Source organism: Octopus bimaculoides, chromosome 20 (genome assembly GCF_001194135.2).
Source record: "Octopus bimaculoides isolate UCB-OBI-ISO-001 chromosome 20, ASM119413v2, whole genome shotgun sequence".
Classification (NCBI taxonomy): domain Eukaryota; kingdom Metazoa; phylum Mollusca; class Cephalopoda; order Octopoda; family Octopodidae; genus Octopus; species Octopus bimaculoides.
This window is the reverse complement of record NC_069000.1, coordinates 15,074,176-15,088,598: the sequence shown is the minus strand read 5'-3', so window position 1 is coordinate 15,088,598 and position 14,423 is coordinate 15,074,176. Positions and strand designations below refer to the sequence as shown.

Genomic DNA, 14,423 nt, shown 5'->3' with positions numbered 1-14,423 from the left:
TTTTTTAGGTGGGAACTGATTTGTACTTAAAAGGTACTTTCATATTAAGCTCATCTGCATTTTTGTGTTATAAAACAAAATACAGTAATGAGACAGTCTGTCCTTGAAATCATCTGAAATACCAGATAAAACTAAGAAAATTATATATATATATATATATATATATATATAGGAGGGGGTACCCAAATGAAACCGGAATTTTGCAATATTATTTTATTCACTTAATTTTACACGTTTGCACTTTTATCGCCTTCAAATTATTCTCCATTTGAAGCAATGCATTGGTCCAGATGCATTTTCCACTGTTCGAAGCAGTGCTGGAACTCTTGCAGAGTGATACCTTTTAATGCCTTCATCATTTTTTTCTTCACCTCTTCCACATCTGCAAATTCCATAGCATCAGCTTTTATCACCAGTGATGACCTTTGAGAAAAGGTACAGACCAATTCAAGAGAAGGTTCACGGCACGCATTCAGTCATGACTGCTTTTGATCGTCCGTGAGCAAGCGAGGCAAAAATTTAGCTGCAACTCTTTTCATTCACAGTTCCTCGGTCAAAATTCGTTGGCAGGAGCTCCAGTATATACCAGTCATATCATCAGTTCATGAATTTTCATGATGCTTTCATTCGTTTGGGAGGTCAACGGATGCCCTGAACAAGGTTGGTCTTCAAGTGACAAGTGACCATTCCTAAAGCGTGGAAACCAAGTGCAGAATAGAATATGTAATTTTTTAGCTTAACAGCTGTTTCAGGGAGCCCAGAATAGCTCTCATTTATTGCCTGTATATTCTTATATTCATTTCAGCCATGCATTTGCAGTCATGCTGGAGCAACACCATGCACTAAATTTGGTTGAATGTACAAAATAGATCAATTTCTAAAAAGAATTTTAAACCTGACATTCCTTTTACAAATATGGAATAACTTCTGTCTATTCATAAAAAGAATTCTAAACATGACCTTTCTTCACAAGTATGAGCTAATAATTTCTGGCTACCTTCATTGTTACTACTTGTGAAAAGATATTGCCCACAAGCTACAAAAGCCAACATTTTCACTGATACAATCACACTTAAGAAACACATTATTTGACAGCATGAAAGACACAGGGGAATGTTTGACATACCCTAATTTCAGCAGCAAATAATCAAGAAAAGGATTTGAGTGCATTAAAGATGCTTATGGTAGGCCCAACTTCACAAATAGAACCCAGGGTGATTTTTTTTTGGAGACATTTTTGGGGGTGAAAAACAAAGCATACCTCATCATCATCATCATTTAATGTCCATTTTTTATGCTGGCACTGGTTTGGATTGTTTGACAAGAGCTGGCATTCCAAGACGACTGTACTTAGCTCAATTGTCTGTTTTTGCATGGATTCTGTGGTTGGATGTCTTTCCTAATGCCAACCACTTTACAGAGTCTACTGGGTACTTTTTGCATGGCACCTGCACCAGCGGGGTCACCAAGTTAACTTGCAAGACAAAGATCCCTTGACTGGCATAAGAAGTAGTATTTAAGGAGGTGACTAAAAAGAACAATAGAGGAATAGAGATAGGAGTCTTATCATCAAATATGGTATATTTCCCTAGGGGGAAACATATGGTATATTTCTCTCTGGGAAATAAGTTGCCAGTTGAGCATTGGGGGTCAATGTAATCAACTTATCCCCTCTCCTGAAATTGCTGGTCTTGTGCCATTATTATTATTATTATTATTCTCCTCCTTTTTCTTCTAACTGGCAGAATCTTTAGCATTCCAGGCAAAATGCTTGGTGGCATTTTGTTCATCTTTACGTTCCGAGTTCAAATTCCGCAGAGGTCAACTTTGCCTTTCATCTTTTCAGGGTCAATAAAATAAGTACCAGTTACACACTGGGAGGGTCAATGTAATCGACTAGTCCCCTCTCACTAAATTTCAGGCCTTGGGCCTTTAATAGAAAGGATTATTATTATTATTATTATTATTATCCTTTCGGGATTGATAAATTAAGTACCAGTGAATCACTGGGGTTGATGTCATCAACTAGTCCCCTCCCCACAAATTTCAGGCATCGTGCCTTTAGTAGAAAGGATTATTATAATAATGATAATTATTATTATTAAGGCAGCGAACTGGCAGAATCATTAGCACGCTGGGTAAAATGCTTAGCGGCATATTGTCCGTCTTTACATTCTGAGTTCAAATTCCACTGAGGTCAACTTTGCTTTTATCCTTTCAGGGATGATAAAATAAATACCAGTACCCCCACCCCGCGAAATTGCTGGCCTTGTCCTGAACATATTGTGTCCCAGTAGTCTCTTGCAAAAGTTGAACATGTACAAGATTACACCACCAAACGCATCATGACTACTTTTGTTTATTTGTTTATTTGTAGGTCCCACCATGGATTGGAGTTCGTTACCAGAACACATCGTTATCCAGATTATGTCAAAGCTCCTTCAACTCACAGACCGTTACCATGCCTCTTTGACGTGTAAAGCTTGGAACAATTGTTTTCACTCTTCGTGCCTGTGGCATACCGTGGTCTTTAAGTTCTTGTCTGAAAGAAATCAAGCTCTTCTCGGTTCCTTGAATGAATATGGACATTTTTTCAAGCATCTAACTGTGGTGTTAGATCAAAGTGAAGAACACAACAGGTAACATCATCATCATAGTAAACAAAAATAAGTCTTAACCAAATGGAAACATGAAGGTCCATGAAAGGAAATAGTAGTAATAATAATAATAATAATAATAATTTCAAATTTTGGCACAAGGCCAGCAATTTCAGGGAAGGCAGGTAAGTCGATTACATTGACCCCCAGTATATAACTGGTACTTTGTTTATCAACACCAAAAGGTTGAAAGGCAAAGTCAACTTCAGTGGCATTTGAACTCAGAATGTACAAACAAAATGCAGCTAAGCATTTTGCCCAGCATTGTTAATTCTGCCAGCTCACCACCTTAATAATAATAATAATAATAATAATAATAATAATAACAACAACAACATTAATAATGATAATCATCATCATCCTTTCTACAATAGGCACAAGGCTTGAAATTTTGAGGGAGGGGTTAAGTCGATAACATCAACCCCCAGTATTCCACGGGTATCTAATTTATCAGTCCCAAAAGGATGAAAGGCAAAGTTGAACTCAGCACATAAAGACAGGCAAAATGCCATGAAGCATTTTGCACAGTATGCTAACAATTCTGCCAACCTGACACTTTAATAATAATAATAATAATAATTTCTATTATAGCTACAAGGCCTGAAATTTGTGGGGAGAAGGTAACTCAATTACATCGACTCCAATGCATAACTGGTACTTATTTAATTGACCCTGAAAGGATAAAAGGCAAAGTTGAACTCAGAACGGAAAGACAGACGAAATGCTGCTAGGCATTTTGGCCGGCATGCTAACAATTCTGCCAGCTCACCACCTTAATAATGACAATAATCCTTTCTACTAAAGGCACGGGGTCTGAAATTTGCAAGAAGGGGACTAGTTGGTTACATCAGCTCCAGTGTTTCAGTGGTACTTAATTTATCAACCCTGAAAGGCAAAGTTGACCTTATGCTAACAATTCTGCCAGCTCACCGCTTTCTTAATAATAATAACACAACATTTCGGCTGATATACTCTCCAGCCTTCTTCGGGTGTCTTGGGGAAATTTCGAACCTGGGTTCTCATTCCTAAAGGAATTTCTCGATATTATTATTATTGTTCAGGTCACTGCTTGGAATCAAACTCGGAATCTTGGGGTTAGTAGCCCTCGCTCTTAACCACTACACCATATGCCCATGGGCATTACAGAAGTCTGTAATGTGTCTGTATTACCTCAATTTTGAATCCTAACATTCTCTAATCAGTTGTAATTACTTTTTCTGAAGACTTTTTTTACCTTCAACATTATTTTCGCCCAGCATGTATATCTCATCTACATTAACACATTGCTGTCAATTTCATCTGCAAACTCAAAATAATCTTTTATTCTTTTTTTTCCCCTTTCTAATTTTTACAGACAAAATTCCATAAAGCTTTTGAAATATCTATCCTTGTTACCAAATCGCCGCCTTACGACTCTCACTATTATATTTACTTCGAAGAACCCTTTGTTTTATGCCGGTACAGAGTTTGTACAAGCATTAAGAGAGTTGTTTGATACCAGCTTGTTAAAAGACGCTGAAGAATCTCCTGCTCAATTGACACAAATCAGTTTAGAGCACCTTGATGTCGCCTACGATGACACTGTCTTTGACTATCTCTCAGAGAACAACCCAAAGCTACAGATGCTAAACATACAAAACCATGTACTCGTTTGCAAAGTGACCTGTGATTGCATGTTAAGGTTAGTTCAGCGCTGTCACTACTTGCAAGAACTGCACCTGTTTTACTCCTGTCTTTCAGACAAAGTGTTGTTTGCATTTGCCGAAAGCAATCGGCCCCCTACTATGAAACGTTTGTCACTGAAATGTAGAATCGAAGATAAATATCACTCTGATCTTTCACCGGAAGCTTGGTCAGCATTCAGACAAGCTCATCCCCAGCTTGAAGTGAAGCTAGTATTTGATCACACCTGTCCAAAAGACCGTGTGCTGGAAATTATGCAACCTGAAATTCCAGTAGCACACCTGCATTTAGACACATTTACTATGCTTAATGATGAAGTGATTCAAACAGCGAAATACTATTCTGACACATTGCAAAGCTTGGTTCTTCGCACCGTATCTTCAAATTCTTTGCATGAACCTCTCGTGTACATGGCTACACATTGCAAGAAACTTGGCAAACTTTATGTCTACTGTGTCCTGGAGCCGTGGGTTATAGAAAAATTATTTGAATTGTGCCCTAAACTGAAAGAAACTGGTAATTACATTCTCAAAGACAAAAAGGAACCTGAACCTTGGGTAGTTGGCATTGAAGATGACTACTGGTAAAAAAATAGCAGGGTGTTTTATAAGGGAACCACTAATTAAAGGGACGATCATTTTATAATGTGTAAAAAAGAAAGAGATTTGTTTTACAAAATTTGCAAGCAATAAAACTTTATCGAACAATCAATTGCTTTTATATTCAAGGTATTACTCTTTTACTTGTTTCAGTCATGCTGGAGCACAGCCTTTAGATGCCTAGTACTTATTCTATTGGTCTCTTTTGCCGAACCTCTTATCATTTAATGTCCGCTTTCCATGCTGGCATGGGTTGGACAGTTTGAAAGGAGCTGCCTAGGCAGAAAATCACAAAAGTGGGACACACTTTGGATAATGAGATTGTAAATGCATAACATCTGAAACAAAAATAAGTGGGAAGGGCATGGCTGGAACATCTTTGATCATCCTAGGTTTACTCTGTTGAGATTAAACATTTAAGAACTGGATTAATGCAGCAAAACCTTTTTGTGCACCTTGTTATTCTCAATGGCAGGGCACTAACATGCGAAGGAGACCTGCAGAATCTATGCTTCCCAACCTTTCCCCCCCATCCACTTCTCTCCATCGACTCCAGCCAGGACCATTGCCACCAGTAATTACTTTTACTGGCATGGGACCGCCAGCGATTAAGAACATTGGTGGACCTGGTTGGCTCTACACATGATGGTGTCTCTGGGACCACTAATCTGGGATGACCCCCCAACCCCCAACCCCATGAAGCAAGCACTGCTGAAACGTTTACATTCATAATTGGTGCTGCTGACATAGGAGATACACACCAAAAAGAAAAAAAGAGAAGGCCATCTCTTCCTTTAATAAATGCTGAGATTTCATATGTCTAACAAGTTCAGCTTTTGACCAACAGACCCTAGAGCAGAGTTATAAATATTTTCAGACAGAAAAGTATCTGGGATTGAAGTCAAGTCCTTGGTTACTTTCAAATCTGGTACAATCTCTCTTCTCCCCACCACACATACAACCAGCCTCATTATCAAGGTTTTGATTTTTCTTCAAAGACAATCCTTTTCATTTACTTTGCTAATTCTTGCAGAAAAAAAAGCAGAATTAACCCAACAAATTCTACTCCCTAGTCTTTCTTCATTAATAATGTCAGACTTCAAGTGTTTACTTTTAAAATTAAACTTCAAACAATCTTAAAAATATGTAACACAAAAGAAAAAAAATAAACTGGAAGAAATGGATGGAAGAAAAAAAAAATCAAATCAAAAGCACACACACAAAAAAAAAAAGAAAAATTTTATCGTTTATTTTAATTAAAGAATTACAAAAATAAAAATGTTCTTAATTTAAAATGATAGAAGATTTAATCGATTATGAAACAGAGAGAAGTTCGTTATTCACATGTTAAGAATTAAATCACACTTAAGTATTAGACAAACTGATTTAAGAAGTTTAACAACAATTGATAAAAAAAAAAACTGCTTCCACTTGAGAAGAGGGACATCCTAAAATTAATTCTTCCTTTAATCTCTAGTCTCTTCTGATTTACTCAAAACCCCACCTCCACACACGGAATCTTCAACCACTCAAAAAAAAAACAAAAAATACAGGAAAATGAAATCCAAGAATCACCTTAAAATATGTAAAAAAAAAAATTAAGGAGACCGAAATTTAACTTAGGTTTTAGATAAATTAAATACTAAGAAATTTGCTAACAGACTGTAATAGATTAAAAATAGTAGAATGTATAGTTGTTTTTAATTATATTTTCCTTTTTTTTTTTGCAAGAGGTGCAGAACATTGTAATAGAAATAATATTTCTAGTGTTTTGTTTATTGTTACTATTGTTATACTCTTAGGATTTTTTTTGGAAGTGCAAAGGATACAAAAGAAATGGAAAAAAGCGGTTAATGAAGGAATCTTAGAGCGGTCAAAATAGGGGACAGAATAATCAGATGCCTAAAGATAAGGTGTAGAAAAATAAAATTACAAATTAAACAAGAGGAATATTATTTATGCTTTGTACAAGAACAAATGTGTGTACATGTGTGTAAGTAAAAGTGAGGTGGGAATTCAAAGTAAGACAGTTTCTTTTTCCTTTTCCATTGTTTTCAATAGTAAAAAAAAATTTTTTTCTGTTTTTAGGGTTTTTTTTTTTTTTTTTTTTTTATACCATTTTTCTTTCCCCGTTTCCATATAATTACATAATTACACAACAGCACTTCTTCTCCTCATCTCCCACAACCTGAACGGTTGATGGTGCTGAGTATTTAGAAATAGTGTCATTTCCATTTGACATAGAAGATGACCAAGTACTGTAATTTCCTATTGTAGCCGGGGCCGGGGCAGCACTACTGGGAGCATGAGCTGGAAATTTGCTGGATAACGCTGGAGAATCATGCCTTTCCTGCCAGTTTGATTGCATATGGACAGAAGAATTACTAGGTAAATTCGATAAGATCGTCTTGGTGTTTTCTCCAGTCAGCGCAAGCCTCTCCATACTAGCTCCACTCCCATTGCTACCACGGCGATTGTAGTTGGCCTGTCTTTGACGTTTCAGATCACTTAATGTACAGCCAGCTGTTCTATTTGTTGGATACCGTTGCTCTAGCTGGGGCAACCCTTTTGCCGCAGCAGGTGTACCCTCAGTATCTGATGTAGGTATGGGTCTGGAAGAATTGTCTAGCTCATTTGGAATGTTAGCAGGTAATTTTTCTTCAAGATGCACCGATTTCGAATCTGTTTCTTTTCTCATGGAATCCTTCCCTCCACCTTCCTCGAACTGAGTGTTCGCATTGTCATCAGTGTTTCTAAAAGGAATTCGAACATCTATCGGTCTCGAGGTGGAGCTTGTCGCGAAATTCGATGCTTTACTTGAAGCTGCAGCAGAATTTGTTGGACCCTTCACATTATTACCATGTCTGTCATCTTTTAAACGTGAGTTACTTAAAGTGGGTGTCGAAATATTAGAGGATTTTGATGCCGCCGAGCGACTTGCTGGAATGGGTGCTTTCATACTCTGAGATACGTCCGATGGAGCAGCAGGTGTTTTCACAGGGGCTGCTCTTTTGCTTGACTGAGACAAAGATTTTTCTTTCAACTCGGCGCCGTTAACCATTTTGTTATTTGACTGTCGTTTAAGTGAATTACTGGCAGATTTATTCACCTGAAGCGTCCAGTTGGCATTTGAAGAATTCTCCAAACTCTGATTGGCAGCAGTGTTGTTACTGTTATTCTTTCTTTGAGAAACCTCAGCAGATGGGTTTCTATTCTCTTTCAATGATGTTTTAGAACTTTGGTTGGAATTTAGCCCGGAATTTGCAACTGGTCTTCCAAGAACTGTTTCCAAAGGTTTGCTATCATTTGTGTAAGAAGACATTGAGTTGAATCTTTTAGCTAGAGCTGAAACATCAGGGGATGTTGGACCTACTCGCTTAATTGCATGATCTATATTTGTCTCTAAAGGAATTGATTTCTTTGAGTCTTTTAATGAATTTCTACTACTATTTATACTTTCCTTTGAATTCGTAAGAGGTGTTTGACGTGGGGTATTTGACGGAGATGTAACAGTTGGTTTGTTTCTGTTTGACGAAGAAGTAACAGTTGGTGAGTCTCTTCCTTGTGATCTGGATTTTTGAGTCATTAGAACAACCTCAGATATTTTGGAGTGGAAACTGTCAGAAGATTTCAGCCGATTACACTCATTCGTTGTGTCACCATTTTGGTAAGATTTCTGAGAGACCAAGTCAGGCAACTGGGGAACATTGTTTTCTTTCATATCGTCCATTATCAGTTCTACGTCGTCAACACTAGTCACACCTAAATAGTCATCCTCTTCATCATCATCATCGTCATCTTCCTCCTGCCAAAAATATAAGATAATACATCGAACTAGAGTTAAGTTTATACAATAGAAAATGGCATTCTGAAGATGAATTAAAATAAAATGGTTAAACACTTATAAATAAATGTAGCTCTGTAATGGTTTTTTATGCCTATGAAGGGTTGTTGTATGTCTTTATTTAAAGATTCACTGCAAACACAAGAGAAATATCCATACAATGTGTATTTTTCTTTTACCTGTTTCAGTCATTTGACTGCAGCCATGCTGGAGCACTGCCTTGCATGCATTTTTTTTTTTTTTAGTCAAACAAATCAAACTCAGGATTTACGTTTTTTTAAGCCTAGTACTTATTCTATCGGTCTCTTTTGCTGAACAGCTAAAGTTATGGGGACATAATCTCACCAACACCAGTTTTCAAGCAGTTGGTGCGGAGGGGGACAAACAGACACAAAGATACACACACACAGATGTATACATACATATACATCAAATATCACTCCGGTGACCAATGTGGAGCAGCTCATTCATGAAAAAAATAAATAAAAAGATAAAAAATAATATAAATATAATATAAAAGATAAAAAATAATATATATATATATATGAAATTAAAATTATTTATATATACATATTTACAGACATTCATACATATACATACACCCATATATATACACATTTACAGACATTTTGTTGGATTGTCGTTGACTGTTCAAGAGTTCATCCGCCCTTTGACAGGTCTTATTTTTTGTCCTGCAGGGTGTCCAACAACACCCTCCTCACCAAGCAAGCCTGGTGGGGTTGCCAGTTTAGTCGCCGACGACCCAACCATGCAAAAGGTTGTACTGGATTACATGTTACCAGTAGCACTGAAGAGCGACCTGACACACATACATACACACACACATATATATATATATATACACACACACACAACGGGCTTCTTTTAATTTCCATCTACCAAATCCACTCACAAAGCTTTGGTCAGCCCAAGGTTATAGAAGAAGGCACTTGCCCAAGATGTCACACGGTGACACCAAACCCAGAACCATGTGTGGTTGAGAAGCAACTTTCTTACCACTCAGCCATGCCTGCAACTATAGTAGTAAATGACTGGGACTGAACCTGAAACCATATGGTTGGGAAGTAAACTTCTTAACCTTACAACAATGCTCCAAGTATGTTTAAAATGTTGAGGTGGTGGTGGTTGAGGAAATTGCATGTTTTTACATTTCAAATTTTAGAACACGCTATTGACACACATATGTACCCGAATGATTTGAGAGAACTGTATGACAAAGGTCAACTCTAATGGGTTGCACTGAGGATGAACAATAACGACAAAGACTTACAGCAATATGGTTGGAAGAATTTAGGTCTATCACACCAAAATGAGCTGCTTCTTCTTTAGCTTCCTTCATGAATAAGGCACTCTTCTCACCTCTCATGCTGCTGCGGCGTAAAGATGCACTGCAAAGGAAAACGTAAAGGTACTTCTCAAATATTTAACCTTTCAGTATTTCAACAGGCCATATCCAACTCAAATATCCCACCGGTTTTATGTTCAAACTGGACTAATCTGGCCTATCGCACCTACCCTACAATGTCATTCTACAAATAAGCAATTGCACCAATGAAATCTTGAAGCTTTGAGATAATGCATTATTATTTCAAAACAATGTGGATAAATAAACATCACATTTGACAGAATAATCCAAATGCTAAATGGTTAAAACAAGAGCAACAAAGAAGAATTGTTTTTGTCCTCGGTGAAGAATATTCTGGAGAACAAATAGAACAACAGTTATTACTTTTTAATCAATTATATTTCCTGTATGCCAATCTTGTACATTTACTTCAACCTTTAGCTTTTAAACTGGTCATATCTGACACTAATATTCTACCTGTTTTATGTTCAGACTAGCCAGATCCAGCCTCTCACACTGACCTTACAATGCCATTCTAAAAATAAACAATTGCATCATTGACATCTCAAAACTGAGATATTGCATGGTTAATTTAGAACAATGTGAATAAATAAGTATTATATTTGATTAACTAATTTGAATGCTAAAGGGTTAATAATTCTTCTGTCAATACTTCAGGAAGTATTTCACTGATGAGGTTATAACAAAGGAGAAACATGTCTGGAGTTGGCTCCCATGTTTGCTCAAGTAATTAATATGAGTGAGTCATTCATTCACATTACTTTTCATTCATCAATTCAAAATATGTTACCATTAATTTATATAGAAGATAGACTGACATATTACTTGAGCCCCAAATTACCCACTCCCATAGGCTCTTGTTTCTGTCCTAGATTAGTGCTTGTAATGTCACGCACACACACACAGAGTGGTGGAAGCCACTTATATCATGGACAATGTTATCAACAGGTTGTGATAAAAAAATGTTACATGCTGAAGAGACCAAAATAAGCTGCTTCCTATGTGTGTGTAAACATAATATATATATATATATATATATATATATATATATATATATATATATATCATCATCAGCTCTGTGAGAGAGAGAGTCCATATGTGCTCACACATATATCTGTACACAGATAGATGTACATGTGTAAGTAAATCAACAAAACAAACACATTATCAATAGTATTAGTCATAATAACAGCAGTAGTAGTAGTAGTAGTTTCAGTATTAATAAAAGCAGCACCGACAACAATAGTAACAAAAGTAACATCGGTAAACAGTATTGAGTACTTTATTGTATTAGTATCAATAGAAACAGTAGTTAGTAGTAATGGTTTCTGGTTTAGACCCAAGGCCAGCAATTTTTGAGTGGGTGTAGTTGCTACCATCTTCTTCATCCTTACAAGTAAGCATTTGACTGGTATTTTATTTTATCAAACCTGAAAGGATGAAAACTAAAGCTGACCTTCATAGCTTTGAACTTAGAATGTAAGTGCCCCTAACTACTTAGCACAGGTCATTTTGTCTAACACTCCAAAATTTCTGCCAATCCACCACCCTATCATCATCAATAGTAGTAGTAGTAGTAGTTAAAGTACATGTTCCATGCTGACATGGACTGGCCAGTTTATCAGGATCCAATGGGGTCAAGAACTGCTTTGTGCTCCAGTGTCTGCTTTGGCAAGGTTTCTATGGCTGGGTACCTTTTCTTACAACAAACATGTTACAGCAAGTACTGGGTGCATGTTTTTTTTTTGAGCCACCAACAATAGTGAGACTGTCATGCAGTTTGCAACACTACAAACCCCAAGAAAGCATTATTATGCTAGGAGATGAAGGGCAAAAGATGGGTAAAAGTATGACAGAAGGGGCCAAAGAGAAAAAAGGTTTCTTGTTGTAAAGAAGCTATATGACTGCTCTCATTTTCTAAGAGAGGGTAAGAGTGAGCAAATGGAACCAGAGAACCAGAAAGCAATAGAAGTGGGGGAGTAGGAGGTAAATAACAATGCTGAACAGCAGAATAGTAATGATGAAACGGCGGACAAGAGAAGAATGATGCTGGGCAGGTTGAAGAAATGGATAGGGAAGAGAGAAAAAGGCATGGTATATGAAGAGAGTAAGAACTGTATGGTGATAAAGGAGGATGGACTGCAGTCCATCAATTGGGAATCTAAAAAATAACAGTCTTACAAATTGTAAAAAAAATAGCTAAAAAATAAGTCTTACAAATTGTGAATAAAAAAATAAGTCTTACAAATTGTAAAAAAATAGCTTAAAAACAAAAGTCTTACAAATTGTAAAAAAAATAGCTAAAATATAAGTCTTACAAATTGTAAAAAAAAATAGCTAAAAAATAACAATCTTACAAATTGTAAAAAAAAAATATCTAAAAAAATAAGTCTTACAAATTGTAAAAAAAATAGCTAAAAAATAACAGTTTTACCAAGTGAATACAGTGTGTTTCTCTGTGGAAGTCAAGTAAGGCTGAAACATGTTGTCTATTGTTTTCACTATTTGGCTGTAAAGATTGAATCCATCTAATATGCATTGTCTATATTGTCTAAAAATTTAACTCCTCTGACCTGCTTTGAGTTATCTCCCTCTTTTTTTAAGATTTAAACCCCCATAAGGAAGAGTTTCTCTTTACTAATTATTTGAATTATCTCAGTTGATTGAAGTTGTTCATCTCACTTAATTACATACCTGAGACACCCACCATATTTGTATTGACCATGCAGAACCCACCTCTCAGGTATTTTCCCTTCAACCATAATGTTGACTTTTATTGACTTGATTGGTACTTATACCAGTAATCCCACAAAAATGAAAGCATAACAGAGTTTAAGCATAACGATATGTGAATTCAGAACAAAACAAAACAAAACAAAAAAATCTACTCTCTACTGTTATAACCACTCCACCTGCCAGATTATCTGGTCTAATCCACAATTGATCTTAGCACCAGTGTTGCAATCTTCCCAGCCAAAACACCAAACTACTCAATAGCCTTAAGCTGCAAATAGGTACAATGCGGAGGTAGAGATGACTACTGCATGCAGAAGAACTTGCTTTATAATTAATTATTGATGATTTTTATTTATGTATAGTACAAAGTTGGGATCTTTTTTAAAACGGGGGCCACATTTTTCATTAACGAAACACTTTGAAACTTGGAACACTGGTAGAATGTGTCATATAAAACATCTTTTTCTCTTAGTCTTCTTAAAAAAAAAAGAAATCCATAAGTTATTCCATGTCAAAGTTGTCGTATTTCTGTAATTTCAACCAATCACTGACGTCCATTCAGCCGATATACATTAAGTGCCAACTACATAAACAAACGATTCTGAAACAATTAACCCTAACCCTAACCTTAACCCTAGGGTTAGGGTTAGGGTTAAAGCAAATCTGAAATGAAAAAAGCAAATAAAACGAAGGTATGGAGATTAAATACGCTTTACATCGCTTAATCAGCCAAAGGAGTAAATGTAAACAACTGAATACTTGTCAGTGATTGGTTGAAATTATCGAAATAAGACAATTTTTTACATGAAATAAATTTGAATACAAAAATATTTTTCTGTTCTATAACACAAAATAGATAAGTATACGAAGTTTGAAAGTCTTTCCGTACCAAAACACTACGTAAAACATTAATGAAAAATGTGGGCCCCCGTTTAAAATAGATCCCAAAGTTGTAATCAAACTAATAACGCTCCAGAGTATCCTGCCTTACTGAGATGGGCCAGGTTTGGCCCATCTCAGTATGGTTTCTTTCATCTTTTTTACCCGTCTCAGTTATTAGACTAAGACCATGCTGGGGCACCACCTTGGAGGAGAATCTTAGTCGGAGAAATAGACCCAACTAATTATTTTAAGGAGAGAAACAACTAGTTTTAAATTTATGTAGTAAGAGTCCTGGATAGTAAAGTTTATTTGCCAACATAACGTGGTAGCCCTGACTAGGATTATGTTACTACATTTTAACCCCAGGAAAACATCTTTTCCAGCTGTATCGATAAACCAATCCTAGTCAGGACTGCCACATTATGTTGGCAAATAAACTTTACTAATTGGGCGTAGGAGTGGTTGTGTGGTAAGTAGCTTGCTTACCAACCACATGGTTCTGGGTTCAATCCCACTGCATGGCACCTTGGGGAAGTGCCTTCTACTATAGCCTCAGGCAGACCAAAGCCTTGTGAGTGGATTTGGTAGACGGAAACTGAAAGAAGCCCGCCGTATATATATATATATATATATAT

General features: G+C 36.4%; 2 protein-coding genes across 4 annotated transcripts in view; one reads left to right on the top strand and one right to left on the bottom strand.

Moving 5' to 3' along the window:
- Positions 1-5,051, top strand: part of LOC106873314 (F-box/LRR-repeat protein 8) — a 10,058-nt gene extending 5,007 nt beyond the window's left edge. Inside the window, exons 2-3 of the mRNA XM_014920636.2 lie at positions 2,378-2,639; positions 4,012-5,051. Coding sequence (XP_014776122.1) covers positions 2,386-2,639; positions 4,012-4,927 — 1,170 coding nt within the window. The 5' untranslated portion in view covers positions 2,378-2,385 and the 3' untranslated portion in view covers positions 4,928-5,051. The remainder of the gene's footprint in view (positions 1-2,377; positions 2,640-4,011) is intronic.
- A 1,121-nt stretch (positions 5,052-6,172) lies between these two features.
- The window catches only part of LOC106873321 (protein phosphatase 1 regulatory subunit 12A), a 231,579-nt gene continuing 223,328 nt past the window's right edge, over positions 6,173-14,423 (bottom strand). For all 3 annotated transcript variants that reach the window (XM_052975110.1, XM_052975109.1, XM_052975111.1), the window contains 2 exons: positions 10,075-10,192; positions 6,173-8,744 (listed from right to left, as the gene is read on the bottom strand). In XM_052975110.1, the coding sequence (XP_052831070.1) occupies positions 7,083-8,744; positions 10,075-10,192 (1,780 nt within the window). In that variant the 3' untranslated portion in view covers positions 6,173-7,082. The remainder of the gene's footprint in view (positions 8,745-10,074; positions 10,193-14,423) is intronic.